The sequence below is a fragment of the Aotus nancymaae genome, unplaced genomic scaffold, assembly GCF_030222135.1.
Source record: "Aotus nancymaae isolate 86718 unplaced genomic scaffold, 86718_ANA_hifiasm-v0.15.2.pri h1tg000018l, whole genome shotgun sequence".
NCBI lineage: Eukaryota > Metazoa > Chordata > Mammalia > Primates > Aotidae > Aotus > Aotus nancymaae.
The window spans coordinates 2,275,254-2,288,948 of record NW_026988430.1 but is presented as its reverse complement, the minus strand read 5'-3'; the positions used below and the strand labels follow the sequence as shown (position 1 = coordinate 2,288,948).

Genomic DNA, 13,695 nt, shown 5'->3' with positions numbered 1-13,695 from the left:
AGGATACTCTTGAGGAGTACAAAAATAATCCTGGGGAGGCTGGGAAGTGAGATGAATGAGATCAGTGGCAAACTGGGTTAGCGGTAGGTCTTGAAAGTGTGGAAGGATAGCTTTGATTTCATAGACAATAAGGAATGGCTCAGTATTCTACAGGAGGGATTGATTGGTTAATTATTACAACAAATATTTTTCAATGACAACTAAGCTTGTTCTGGGCCCTGAGATTCAAGATAGGGAAGGTTGGCTGGGCGCAGTGGCTCACACTTGTAATCCCAGCACTTTGGGAGACCGAGGTGGGCAGATAACGAGATCAGGAGTTCGAGACCAGCCTGGCCAACATGGTGAAACCCTGTCTCTACCAAAGATACAAAAAAGTGGCTGGTTGTGGTGGCGGGCACCTGTAATCCCAGCTGCTCAGGAGGCTGAGGCAGGAGAATCGCTTGAACCCAGGAGGCGGAGGTTGCAGTGAGCCGAGATTGTACCATTGTACTCCAGCCTGTGCAACGGAAAAAAAAAGATAGGGAAATTTCCTCATGGAGCATCCATGCTAATGGGTGAGGAGAACTCACCATGAGTACATAAACAATACATAAACCAAATCATTTCAAACTGTACTAAGTGCTATACAAGAAATAAGCAGAATGATACAGCAGAGGGTAACAAAGGGTTTGGAACCTAGAAGATGAGAAGCCAGCCATGCGGAAGGCAAGTGAAAGGCCTCGAGGCTGGGACAAACTTGGAGCACTTGAGGCACAGCAAGAATACCTGTGTCCATGGAGAGTAGGAGTGAGCGGAGGACGGCAGAGCCTGGAAAACACGCAGTCCGGGACCAGGCTGTGAGTGTAGATTTTGCCCTAAGAGTGATAGTTCTTAGTAAGAGACGCTCCTTGGAATCACGTAGGGGACGCCCTCCCAATGCCTGGAACGCACCACAAACTAGCCAAGTAGTGCTTCTCAAACTCAAGCCACATGAGAATGACCTGCAGAGCCTTTTAAAAATGCTGATTCCTGAGTCCCATTCCCAGAGGTTCTGATTGAATTCCTGAGTGTAGACAGGGAATCAGATGAGTTCACCAGTGGTTTTCATGTAGCTCAGCACGACATCAGAATTTCTGCAGGTACGGCTAGTCATATGTGTGCTGAAGACGTTCCTTTAGTGATTCTGGGGCAAGCCTCTGCCTGAAAACCACTGGTTCAGAAAAGCAGTTCTCAGCCGAGCCACCCCATAAATCATCTGGGGCTTAAAAACAATAAACAGAGAACAGTCGACTATAAATGGGTAGCGTGAGGGATTCGAGGAGCGGGTAAAAGAAGTATGTATCCGGCCAGGTGCGGTGGCTCACGCCTGTAATCTCAGCACTTTGGGAGGCCGAGGTGGGTGGATCATGAGGTCAGGAGTTCAAGATCATCCTTGCTAACATGGTGAAACCACATCTCTACTAAAAACACAAAAAATTAGCCATGTATGGTGGTGGGTGCCTGTAATCCCAACTACTCTGGAGGCTGAGGCCGGAGAATTACTTGAACCTGGGAGGCAGAGGTTGCAGTGAGCCGGATCACGCCACTGCGCTCCAGCCTGGGCCACAGAGCCAGACGCCATCTCAAAAAAAAAAAAAAGTATGTATCCTGATTGCATGATTGTAGGTTCTGTGTGTCAAAACTCACAGAACTGTACAGAAAAATGAGTGAATTTAACTGTATGTAACTTTTTAAATAAAATTTAAAAATAATGATGCCTGGGCCCTACTCTGAGACTCTGATTTGGTTTGTCTGCAATGGGCCAGCGCCTCTTCCTGTATATGTATATCTGGCATCCCGAGTGATTATGACGTGCCACCAGGATGGAAAAAGTCTCTGTGATGTGGCAGCTCTCAACATTCATGTTGCGCAGGTGAACGTCTGGGGACTCGTTAATGTGAAGATTTGGATGTGGCAGGTCTGCTGTGCATAATGAAATCCTGCTTTTCTAACAGGCTCCTAGGTGATGCGGATGCTGCTGGGAAATGTTAGAAATGCAGAGTCTCAGGCCCCCGCCCCCAACCTATAGAACCAGAATCTTCATCTTAGCAAAATCCCAGGCTGGGTGCAGTGGCTCATGCCTGTAATCCTAGCATTTTGGGAGGCTGAGGTGGGTGGATCACCTGAGGTCAGGCATTTGAGACCAGCCTGGCCAACATGGTGAAACCCCATTTCTACTAAAAATACAAAAACTAGCTGGGTGTGGTGGTGTGTGCCTGTAATCCCAGCTACTCAGGAAGCTGAGGCAGGAGAATTGCTTGAATCCAGGAGGTGGAGGCTGCAGTGAGCTGAGATCACACTGTACCACTGCACTCCAGCCTGGGAGACAGAGTGAGATTCCATTTCAAAAAACAAACAAAATCCCCAGATGATTCACAAGCACATCAAAGTTTGAGAAGGACCGTTCCAGGGTTCCTGTGGTGCGACAGCCTTGGTGCTTGAGGTCTCAAAGGTCCAAGTCCCCGGTGCAGGACCCTTCAGGTAACTCAGTTGTTACCCCAGCGTAGGAGCACATTTGGAATACGCCCACCTGTCTCAGACGTTCCCCAGCCAAGCACCACCTTCTCCTGCCAATCCCCCCATCAGAATAGAACCTCCTTGCATGCAGGTTCAACATGGCTCATTTTTATGTTTCCCAGTGGAGAATGTCCTGAACACAGAAGACTCTTAATGGCTATTTCCTACATTTTGCTGAACAGACTTCAACTTGAGCTGGCAAGAGGTCGAATGTGCACTTACACAGACGTGCATTTAGTGCTGCCTTTTAATGTTGTTAAGCCCTTTGGCTACATTCAAGGTAAACCTGGTATTGAAGCAAACTATTTTTTATTTTTTTAGAGACAGGGTCTCGCTCTGTCACCCAGGCTGGAATGCAGTGGTGTGTACACAGCTCACTGCAGCCTCGACGACCTCTGGGGACTCAAGCAGTCCTCCCACCTCAGCCTCCTGAGTGTCTGGGACTACAGGCATGCAGCACCACACCCAGCTAATTTTTTGTATGTTTTTTTAGAGACAGGATCTTTACGTTGCCCACGCTGCTCTTGAACTCCTGGGCTCAAGCAATTCACCCACCTCGGCCTCCCCAAGTGCTGGGATTGCAGACATGAGCCACTGCACCTGGCTGAAGCAAACGTTAATTACGTATGTCAATCATGAAAATTTAAAGGGGAGCCTTTTTTCTTTGAGATGGAGTCTCCCTCTGTCACCCAGGCTGGAGTGCAGTGGCATGATCTCGGCTCACTGCAGCCTCCACCTCCCAGGTTCAAGCAATTCTAGGCCTCAGTCTCCCGAGTAGCTGGAATTACAGGTGCCTGCCACCACGCCCGGCTAATTTTGTATTTTTAATACAGACAGGGTTTTACTATCTTGGCCAGGCTGGTCTTGAACTCCTGACCTTGTGATCCAGCCTCCCAAAGTTCTGGGATTACAGGCATGAGCCACCGCACCTGGCAGGAACTCGAAACTACTGCCAAAATTCATTCCCCAATTTCAGCGTAGTCAGATCACTTGCCTGAATCTCGATGTCTCTCTCAAGGGTCTCTTTTAAAGGAGTAGAATACTGTAATGTGTTAGTTGTCTAGAGTCTGACACAGATTTTTAAAGGAGAAAAGCCAAATATAATGTATTTATTTTGATTGTTTCCTGAGAGGATCAAGACTGGAAACCATTGCACCCTGGGGATTCCGTGTTTTTAACTCTTGATGGGAAGACGATCCCACTGGGCGGAGACTGTACCGTGCACCCCGTGTTTGTGAATGAGGCTGCATATTACGAAAAGAAAGAAGCCTTTGCAAAGACAACTAAACTCACACTCCATGCAGAAAGCATTCGCTGCTCTTCACATTAGAAATCACTTGTGGCTCTCATCGTGTACATGTGTCTTACACATTCTGCTAGTTTGCAAGCTCCTCAAGAACAGGGCTGTGCCTTACTCAACTGCACACATAGCTCCCAGCACAGTGCCTTACTCAGTAGGCATCCCAGCAAATGGATTTAATTAATTAATATATCTTAAAGATACCATATTTTAAGTATGTAGCTTATTCAAAGAAGTGTTTCCTATTTCTGTATAGTTTATTATACATACTACTTTGGTAGTTCAACATTCTCAATAAACAGCCTTGTATTCAGAATATAAAATGGAAATAGAGGTATATATAAAGTTACTTGTTTTATGGTGCTTTGCTTTATTTCACGTCACGGTTACTGTATTTTTTTTACAAATTGAAGGTTTGTGGCAACCCTGTGTCTAGAAAGTGTAACAGTGGCATTTTCCCAACAGCATCTGCTCACTTCTTGTCCCTATGTCACAATTTGATAATACTTCAAACTCTTTTTTCCCTTGAGACGGAGTCGAGTTCTGTTGCCAGGCTGGAGTGCAGTGGGACGATCTTGGCTCACTGCAACATAAGCTTCCCCGGTTCAAGCTATTCTCTTGCCTCAACCTCCCGAGTAGCTGGGATTATAGGCACGTACCACCACACCCAGCTAATTTTGTATTTTTAGTAGAGACACAGTTTCACCATGTTGGCCAGGATGGTCTCAACCTTCTGACCTCATGATCTGCCCACCTCAGCCTCCCAAAGTGCTGGGATTACAGGCATGAACCACCGCGCCCAGCCTAAACCTTTTTATTATCTATTATATCCGCTATGGTCATCTGTGATCAGTGGCCTTTGCTGTTACTATTGTTAAGTGTTTGTGGGCACCATGAATCGTGTCGATATGAGACTGTGAGCTTAGGGAATGTTGTGTGTGTTCTCACTGCTCTACTGACCAGCCATTACCTTATCTCTCTCCCTCTCCTCCGGCCTCCCTATTCCTTGAGACACAATAATTAATAACTCTACGACAGTCTCTCTGTGTTCAAGTGAAAGAAGGAGTCATACTTCTAGAAATTAAGCTTAGTGAGGAAGGCCTGTCAAAAGCTGAGACAGGCTGAAGCTAGGCCTCTTGCCCCAGTTAGCCAAGCTGTGAATTCAAAGGAAAAGCTCTTGAAGAAAATTTAAAAATTCTACTCTAGTGAACACACAAATGATAAGAAAGCAAAACAACCTTATTGCTGATATGGAGACAGTGTTAGTGATCTGGATAGAAGATCACACCAGCCACAACACTTCCTTAAACCAACGCACGTCCCTAGAGCAAGGCCCTAACTCTCTTCAATTCTGTGAGGGCTGAGAGAGGTGTGGAAGCTGCAGGAAGCTGGCAGAGGCTGGTTCATAAGGTTTAAGGAAAGAAGCCGGCTCCAAAACCTGCGAGTGGAAAGTGAGGCAGCGAGTTGCTGATGTGGAAGCTGCAGCAGGTTATCCAGAAGGTGTGGCTAAAGTCATCGATGAAGGTAGCTACACTAGACAACAGATTTTCAGTGTAGTTGAAACCGCCTTCTATTGGAAGAGGATGACATCTAGGACGTTCCTAGCTAGGGAGGAGAAATGAATGCCTGGCTTCAAAGCATCAAAGGACAGGCTGACTCTCTTGTTAAGAGCTAATATAGCTGGTAACTTTCAGTTAAAGTCAATGCTCATTAACCATGTCAAAAATCCCAGGACTCTGAAGGTTGATGCTCAATCTGCTCTGCCTGAGCTCTATAAATGCAACAACAAAGCCTCGATGACACACATCTGTTTACAGCATGGTTTACTGTATATTTTAAGCCCACTGTTGAGACCTACTGCTTGGGGAAAAAAAAGATTCCTTTCAAAATATTACTGCTCATTGACAATATACCAGGTTACCCAAGAGCTCTGTGGGAGATGAGCAGAGATTAGCATTGTTTTCATGCCTGCTAACAAATATCCATGCTGCAGGCCAAGGATCAAGGAGTCATTCTGACTTTCAAATCTTAACTATTTCAAAAATACACTTCAGGCTGGGGGAGGGGAGAGAAAAAGAAAAGAAAGAAAGAAAAATACATTTCGTAAAGCTATAGCTGCCATGGATAGTGATTCCTCTGATGGATCTGGGCAAAGTAAATAGAAAACCTTCTGGAAAGGATTCAACTTTCTTGGTGCCACTAAGAAAATTCAGGATCTGTGGAAGGAGATCAAGGTATCAACATTAACAGGAGTTAAAAAAAAAATTCCGACTCTCTCTGGATGATTTGAGGAGTTCGAGACTTCAGTGAAGGAAGTGATGCAGATGTGATAGCAAGAGAATTAGAAGTGGAGCCTGAAGATGGAACTGAATTGCTGTAATCTCACGATCAAGCTTGAATGAATAGGAGTTGCTTCTTATAAATGAGCAAAAAAGGGGCTTCCTGAGATGGAATCTAGTCTTGTTGCAGAAGCCGTGAACATTGTTGAAATGACAAACAAATTAGAATGTTACATAAAGGTGGTTGAAAAAGCAGTAGCAGGGTTTGAGAGGATTGACTCCTACTTTAAAATGAGTTTGGCTGGCTCATGCCTGTAATCCCAGCACTTTGGGAGGCCGAGGCAGGCAGATCACCTGAGGTCAGGAGTTCGAGGCCAGGCTAGCCAACATGGTGAAACCCCATCTCTACTGAAAATACAAAAATATTAGCCAGGTGTGGTGGCACACGCCTGTAGTTCCAGCTACTCAGGAGGCTGAGGCAGGAGGATCATTTGAACCCAGGAGGCAAAAGTTGCAGTGAGCCGAGATTGCGCCACAGCACTCCAGCCTGGGCAACAGAGCAAGACTCTGTCTCAAAAAAGAAAAAAAGAAAAAGAAATGAGTTCTACTGTGAGTAAAATGCTATCAAACAGCATCCCATGCTACAGAGAGCTTTTTCATGAAAGGAAGGGTCAATCAATGCAGCAAACTTCATTGGTGTTTTATTTTAAGAAATAGCCCCAGCCATCCCAACCCTCAGTACCCAGCACACTGATCAAGCAGCAGCCATCATCAAGGCAAGGACCTGCACCAGCAAAAAGATCATGAATTGCTGAAAGCTCAAATGATCATTAGCTTTTTTAGCAATAAAGTATTTTTAGTGAAGGTATGTACATTTTTTAGACATAATACTATTACTTAATATACTACAGTGTGAGCACAACTTTTGCATGTACTGGAAAACCAAAAAAATGTGTGTGACTCGTCTGTTATATTTGTTTTATTGCGGTGATCTGGAGCCAAGGCCGAAATATCTCTGCAGTGTCCCTGTAATGTATAAGTGCTAGTAGAAACTGGTTATGCAGGCTTGCTATTTTTTCAATTTTTATATTTGAGTTAATGGAATATGCTAAGTATCCAGTCTATAAACTTCAGCATTCCTTAGAAATCCAGAGGAAACTTTTTTGGGGTTTTTTTGTTTGTTTGTTTTGTTTTTTGATTGTTTGTTTTGTTTTGTTTTGAGACAGAGTCTCGCTCTGTCACCCAGGCTGGAGTGCAGTGGTGCAATCTCGGCTCACTGCAACCTCCGCCTCCTGGGTTCAAGTAATTCCTCTGCCTCAGCTTCCCAAGTAGCTGGGACTACAGGCACTGGCCAGCACGCCTAGCTCATTTTTTTTGTGTGTGTATATTAGTAGAGATGGGGTTTCATCATATTGGGCAGGATGGTCTTGATCTCCTGACCTCATGATCCACCCACCTCAGCTTCCCAAAATTCTGGGATTACAGGCATGAGCCACTGTGCCCAGCCCAGAGGAGACTTTTAAATGCTGTTTTGTAGATGAAATGAAAGAGAAAGGAGGGCTTCATGGTAAAGATGACATTATGAATATATCAAGGAGCTGAATGGTCCTCTGTCCACAAACAGACAATAACCCCACACAGCATCGCTCCTGTGGCTGACCCACTGGCTCTGCACTGACCTCGCGGAGCAGAGAGCCTCCTCCAGACAGATTATTGTCAGATCACCCCACACACCCTGAGGAGCTAATGTTTCTTCCCAACATGGGAAATTTGGAAGAGGCATATTCTTCACAGCTGTCACTTCTCATTTTGAAAGAATGTGCATGCCTTTATTCCCAAGCAAGGTGTGAGAAGGTCTTTGAGTTCCAGCTGTTGCCAGCAGAGATGGTGAAAGTCAGTAACAGGGCTGTGGACACTCAGAGAAATGTGACTCACAGCTCTGGTTTGCAAATGCAGTCTTTCAAGAAATCCTGCCATGTCTAAATGCCCAAATCCCCTGCCTCCCATGATCCTTCTCTGCACAGGACCTTCTACTGGACGCTGCCCCTCCCTCTCCAGCCTCCCCAGGGCCCTCCCCTCTGTCCTATTAGGCCACAGCAGCCAGTAAAGCGTGTTTTTATTCCACGATCTGTACTCCAAGGAATCCATAATCATAGTTTCAAATGTTTTTACCGAAAATATTAATATTATCTGGAATGAATAAATAATAAATATTATATAAATATCATATACTTAGACATTTTCATTCCTAAGTGAACCCCTCTAAGCCGATTTTGCTCCATATTCAGTGTTCTAGAAAGCACATATTGTTTCTAAATTTTTCAGCATTCTTTCTGTAATTGTACTTTACTAAAATTGTTTGCATTGGAGTAAACTCTCTTCTTTCCAGATTCTGTAGTAAAAATGTGATTTATCAGCTTTTGTACCTAAGTTTTAGCAAGCTTCCTTCTCCCGCTCTGAATGTTCCATTGTGTTTTATTTCTGAGTCCAATTTTTCTAGGTCAGCTTTGTCCAGATGTAAATTTTGGCAAGAATACTCTGTTCTCCCATCAAACTTTAGTTATTTGTAAAATTTACAAAGCACAGTTTATACTACCGTGATTTCAGTCAGTTTGAGGGTTGGTTATTTCTATCAAGCCTAATGTTTCCCTTTTACAAGTCTTTAGCGTTTCTAATTAGATGTGTGGTTTTGTTTAATCTATAACATATTGCTGTGTGGTTTTAGCCACTCTGAGTTTTGTTTTGTTTGAGGTGGAGTCTTGCTCTGTCCCCCCTGCATTTGCATGTTCTCTCATTTATAAAATGGGAATGATCATAATAATAGTGCCCCTTTCGTAGGGTACCATAAGGATTAAGTGGGCTAAGACCTGTAAGCACTTAGCTCCGTGCCTAGCACGGAGTATGTACCTAATAAATCATTCAATTTCAAATTCCTGGCACGAAAGGCCATTCATGACTGCCTTCCCCTCACACCTCCCCCCGCCATCTCTCTACACTCATCTCCCTTCGGGCTGCGTCCGCTCTGCGCCCTTACTGCTGTTTACCCCCTAGGCCTTCACGTAGACGACTCCCCCACCTCGAATCCCCTCCCACTCTCCTCCATCTCCCACCCGCCTCAGGCTTCGCTCTAGCTAATGATGCCTGTTTCTCCTTTAAAATGCAACTCAACTTTCATTCCATAGACAGCGCCTTCCTGGTCTTCCTCTCCCTGCCTTAGTTGCCACTCTGCCCCCCACCCCACCCCATCTTGAGGGCTTTCGCAGTGTCTTTTTCAATGTCTACAGTCTAATCAGTGACCAACAGGGTCAGCTGAATAACTGAACATGCTCAAACGTCCCTTCTCTACCGAAACATCTTCGTGTTCCACCAATGCCCCTGCCTTCTTCTCTTCTTCCTTCCCAGTCACTTCCTGAGGATTGTCCCCATCGCTCCCAAGTGAAACACTTCGTTCTACACCCTCAGACTGTTACTATGTCCCAAAGGACAGTGGAAGGAAAATACACCCACTGAAGTCGGCAAATCCATGGGGAAAAAAAAAAAAAAAAGAAGGAAATGTTCACACTCAACAATTGCCCTGTTTAAAATCCTTTGGTTGCATCTTACCCTCGTTATGAGATCTCAAAGCCTCACTGTGGCTGTACAAATCCTCCGTGCCCTGGCCTCTGTCCATCCCTCCAGGCTTATTTCATGTCCCTTGACCCCTTGCTCCCAGCAATCTGGCCACATAAGGCTTCTCCTGTCCTCAGATGCATGAAGCTCCCTACTACCTATGGGTGTTTGCCCACATTTTGAAACCCTTCCCGGTGTCCACACTTCTATTGGCTAAATGATGCTTACTCTTAAACATGACTCAGGCGGCTGAGTGCAGTGGCTCACACCTGTAATTCCCAGCACTTTGGGAGGCTGAGGCAGGAGGATCACCTGAGGCCAGGAGTTTGAGACCAGCCCGGCTAACATGGTGAAACGCTGTTTCTACTAAAAATGCAAAAAATTAGCCAGGCATGGTGGTGGGTGCCTGTAATCCCAGCTACTTGGGAGGCAGAGGCAGGAGAACGGCTGAAACCTGGGAGGTGAAGGTCACAGTGAGCTGAGATTGTGCCATTGCACTCCAGCTTGGGAGTCTCAAAAAAAACAAAATGGCCCAGGCTAGGTTAGGCCAGTCTTACACAAGCTCACTGACAGTGCCAGACCGGCAGTTACCCAAACTGCAGCCATGATGCTTTATGACATCGGGGCAGGGAAGTGCTGGTCTGTCTCTTTGATTAAACTGCAGGAGCCCCGAGAGCTCGGGGATAGCATTTGTCTTACTCTTTGTCGCGTCTGCAGCGCTTAACGCATGGAAGGAGCTCCACGCATTTTGCTGGATAAACGCAGCTGGTCTGGTGAGCGTGAACCTACCTGGAAGGGCTTCTTTGGAAGAGTGGGTTGTCACTTCCCTCACAAGGGTGACCCCAAGATAGCCATTGGAGATGACGGAGGTGGGGATGGTGAACCACGCACAGTCAGTGCTCCAACAGGAGCAAATGAAAAGTGAAGCCGGAGAGTCCCCTGGGGGTGAGCAAGGCCGTGAGGCTGGGAGGGAGGCCTGTGCAGGTCACGGGGTTCCAGCTCGGCAGGACCAGGGAGCGTCTGAAAGGCCTGTATTTGCATATCCAACAAAGACAGAGTCTGGAGGGAAATAGCTGCTTAGGGGGCTCCCAGCGCTATTTTTTTTTTTTTTTGAGACTTTGTCGCCCAGGCTGGAGTGCAATGGCATGATCTCAGCTCACTGTAACGTCCACCTCCCAGGTTTCAGCAATTCTCCTGCCTCAGCCTCCCGGGTAGCTGGGATTACAGGCACCCACCATTACACCTGGCTAATTTTTGTATTTTTAGTAGAGACGGGGTTTCATCATGTTGGCCAGGCTGGTCTTGAACACGCGACCTCAGGTGATCCACCCACCTCTGCCTCCGAAAGTGCTGGGATTACAGACATAAGCCATCACGTCTGGCCGCTTTTAAAATATCTCTATAATTCTGACACATACTGCCTTCAAGAGACTTGTAATCTACCCGTGGAGACCTTTGTAAGCCTGTTCCTAAAGCAGACACGCCAGAAACCCTCATCTAGAACTTGGCAGACAGTAGCTCCTGAACACCTCCTGAGCCAGTGACAGAGAGGCTCACTCAGAGGGGACTTCGCCCAGGGCCGCCCATCGGGCTTGGTGGGTTCCACAGTGTGAGGCTCCAGGGAGGCCCTGCACACACTGCAAAGTCAAAGTCAATGGCACAGCCCAGAGGCTTCCATGGCATCAAAGCAAAAGCAGAATTAAAGTTTCCTCCATTCCTCCAGGAAAAAGAACAGGAACTTGACGAGTAAACAAAGTCAACCCAAAAACTGAGGTCTGTGGGGGATTCATGTAGCATGATTAAAAGGAAAAAAAACACTAGAGCTCCATTAGCTGCGCATAGAGTAAGTGTTTAACAGAAAACGTTCATTTTTAGAAACTCCATCTATTAAGGGAAAGAATAACTTTCATAGTCTTGAAACATAAGAAAGCTCAAGGGCACGGTGAGAGGTCCCCAGGCAGTTTTCTTGCTCTGAGTGAAAGGCAGGACCACACGCGGTGGCTCACACCTGTAATCCCAACACTTTGGGAAGCCGAAGCAGGTGGATCACCTGAGCTCAGGAGTTCGAGACCAGCCTGACCAACATGGTGAAACCCCATCTCTACTAAAAATACAAAAATTAGCCAGGCATGGTGGCAGGCGCCTGTAGTCCCAGCTACTCGGGAAGCTGAGGCAGAAGAATTGCTTGAAGCAGGAAGGTGGAGCTTGCAGTGAGCTGAGATCATGCCATTGCACTCCAGCCTGGGCGACAGAGCAAGACTGTCTCAAAAAAAGAAAACAAAAAAGAAACAGAGAAAGATAGAAAAGGAAGGAAGGAAGGAAGGAGAACGAACGAGAGAGAGAAAAGAGAGAAGAAAGAAAGAAGGAAGGAAGGAACGAAGGAGGAAAGGGGGAAGGAAAAAGAGAGAGAGAAAGACAAAAGAAGGAAGGGAGGGAGGGAGGGAGGCATCCGAAGCTTAGGAATGTGGGCTCAAATAAATTCATTCACAGGTTTGGTGGTTAGAAGCTGAAGGTGTTTCCAACTTATGGCTTCCAAGCTATTGATACGGAAGCAGTGAGGCCACAGGTTTAAGAAGTGTGATGGTTTTTAAATAACAAAATAGGATCTTTTTTTTTTTTTTTGAGACGGAGTTTCGCTCTTGTTACCCAGGCTGGAGTGCAATGGCGCGATCTCGGCTCACCGCAATCTCCGCCTCCTGGGTTCAGGCAATTCTCCTGCCTCAGCCTCCTGAGTAGCTGGGACTACAGGCGCAAGCCACCATGCCCAGCTAATTTTTTTTGTATTTTTAGTAGAGACGGGGTTTCACCATGTTGACCAGGATGGTCTCGATCTCTTGACCTCGTGATCCACCCGCCTCGGCCTCCCAGCAAAGTGCTGGGATTATAGGCGTGAGCCACCGCGCCCGGCCAAAATATGATGATTTTAAAAAATAAAACTGATGAAAGAAATAGGACAGCTGGACAGTAATCAGAGTTGCTATACACATTAAATGAGACAACGTGTGGAAAGAGCATGGCGCTTTATAAACATTTCCTTCCTCCTACCGCCGTCTTAAATGGAAGAAATTGTCTCGCTGATATCTGTATCATCTATCATTGCACATACTTCATATTCCTTTTTTGTTGAACCGGTTCTAAATCTTCACACATATAGGTGAGATACATTTTCAGAGTTGGACTGAATCCCTTCTTTTCTGCAGAACTTTGCTGTTACTGACAGAGAGGTTGCTGGTACAGCAAGAAAAATGGTAGCTCTTGCTACTGGACTAATTAAACTTCAGAGAACCTGAATCCTCCAGCCAGGAAAAAGCGTGGTGAACTTTGCATGTCATTCTGTCTGTCTCCAAGTCTGGATATCCCTACCTATTAAACCGGGATATGACACTCACCAAACCTACAAAACAATCACCAACATGCCCACCAGAGCTTTGTAAATAGCATAGCGTACAATCTCAAAGGCTGCACAAATTGATGAAACGCTTTGGGGAAGTAATTTTTCACAGTATCAAGAACCATACAAATGGTCAAACCTATTGACCTCGGCAGATCATTCCCAGAAATATATTCTACCCTTTTTCTATCAGTCCACCCAACATATTCCCATGGATGGCACATTTCTAGACTTTGGACTAATGCCTATATAAGCTAGGATGTGAATCACATGCAATCCCTGTTCTGTTGCCAGTCAACAAGATACAGCCCAGTGAATGAAGTTATTCTAGGAATCATCTGAATTAAGTAAATAATTCACCAAATACAGTATTTCACTTATTAATAAAGTGGTTGCAAGCTCCACAGCCCACCAAGACAAGCACTCAAGACTTGGCATTCAAGTTGAGAATTGCCATCCTTACGAAATAACTCAGAGGAATGAAAAACTGCATATACCTCCGAATTAGGCTGATAGGCAGTAGTGACAGTCACAATGTCAGCTCTTCCCTATCCATTCTCTCACTGCCTCCTCATGAAAAT

General features: G+C 45.7%; 2 protein-coding genes across 5 annotated transcripts in view; one reads left to right on the top strand and one right to left on the bottom strand.

The window, feature by feature from the left end:
* SPATA22 (spermatogenesis associated 22) overlaps positions 1 to 13,695 on the bottom strand; it is a 67,543-nt gene that overhangs the window by 48,379 nt on the left and 5,469 nt on the right. The window lies entirely within an intron of this gene.
* ASPA (aspartoacylase) overlaps positions 1 to 13,695 on the top strand; it is a 32,744-nt gene that overhangs the window by 17,840 nt on the left and 1,209 nt on the right. The window contains exon 6 of one of the 3 annotated variants that reach the window (XM_064378086.1): positions 3,668 to 4,184. The exons of 1 other annotated variant lie outside the window; for it this stretch is intronic. In XM_064378086.1, the coding sequence (XP_064234156.1) occupies positions 3,668 to 3,865 (198 nt within the window). In that variant the 3' untranslated portion in view covers positions 3,866 to 4,184. One more of the 3 variants, XM_064378085.1, reaches the window with a different exon arrangement.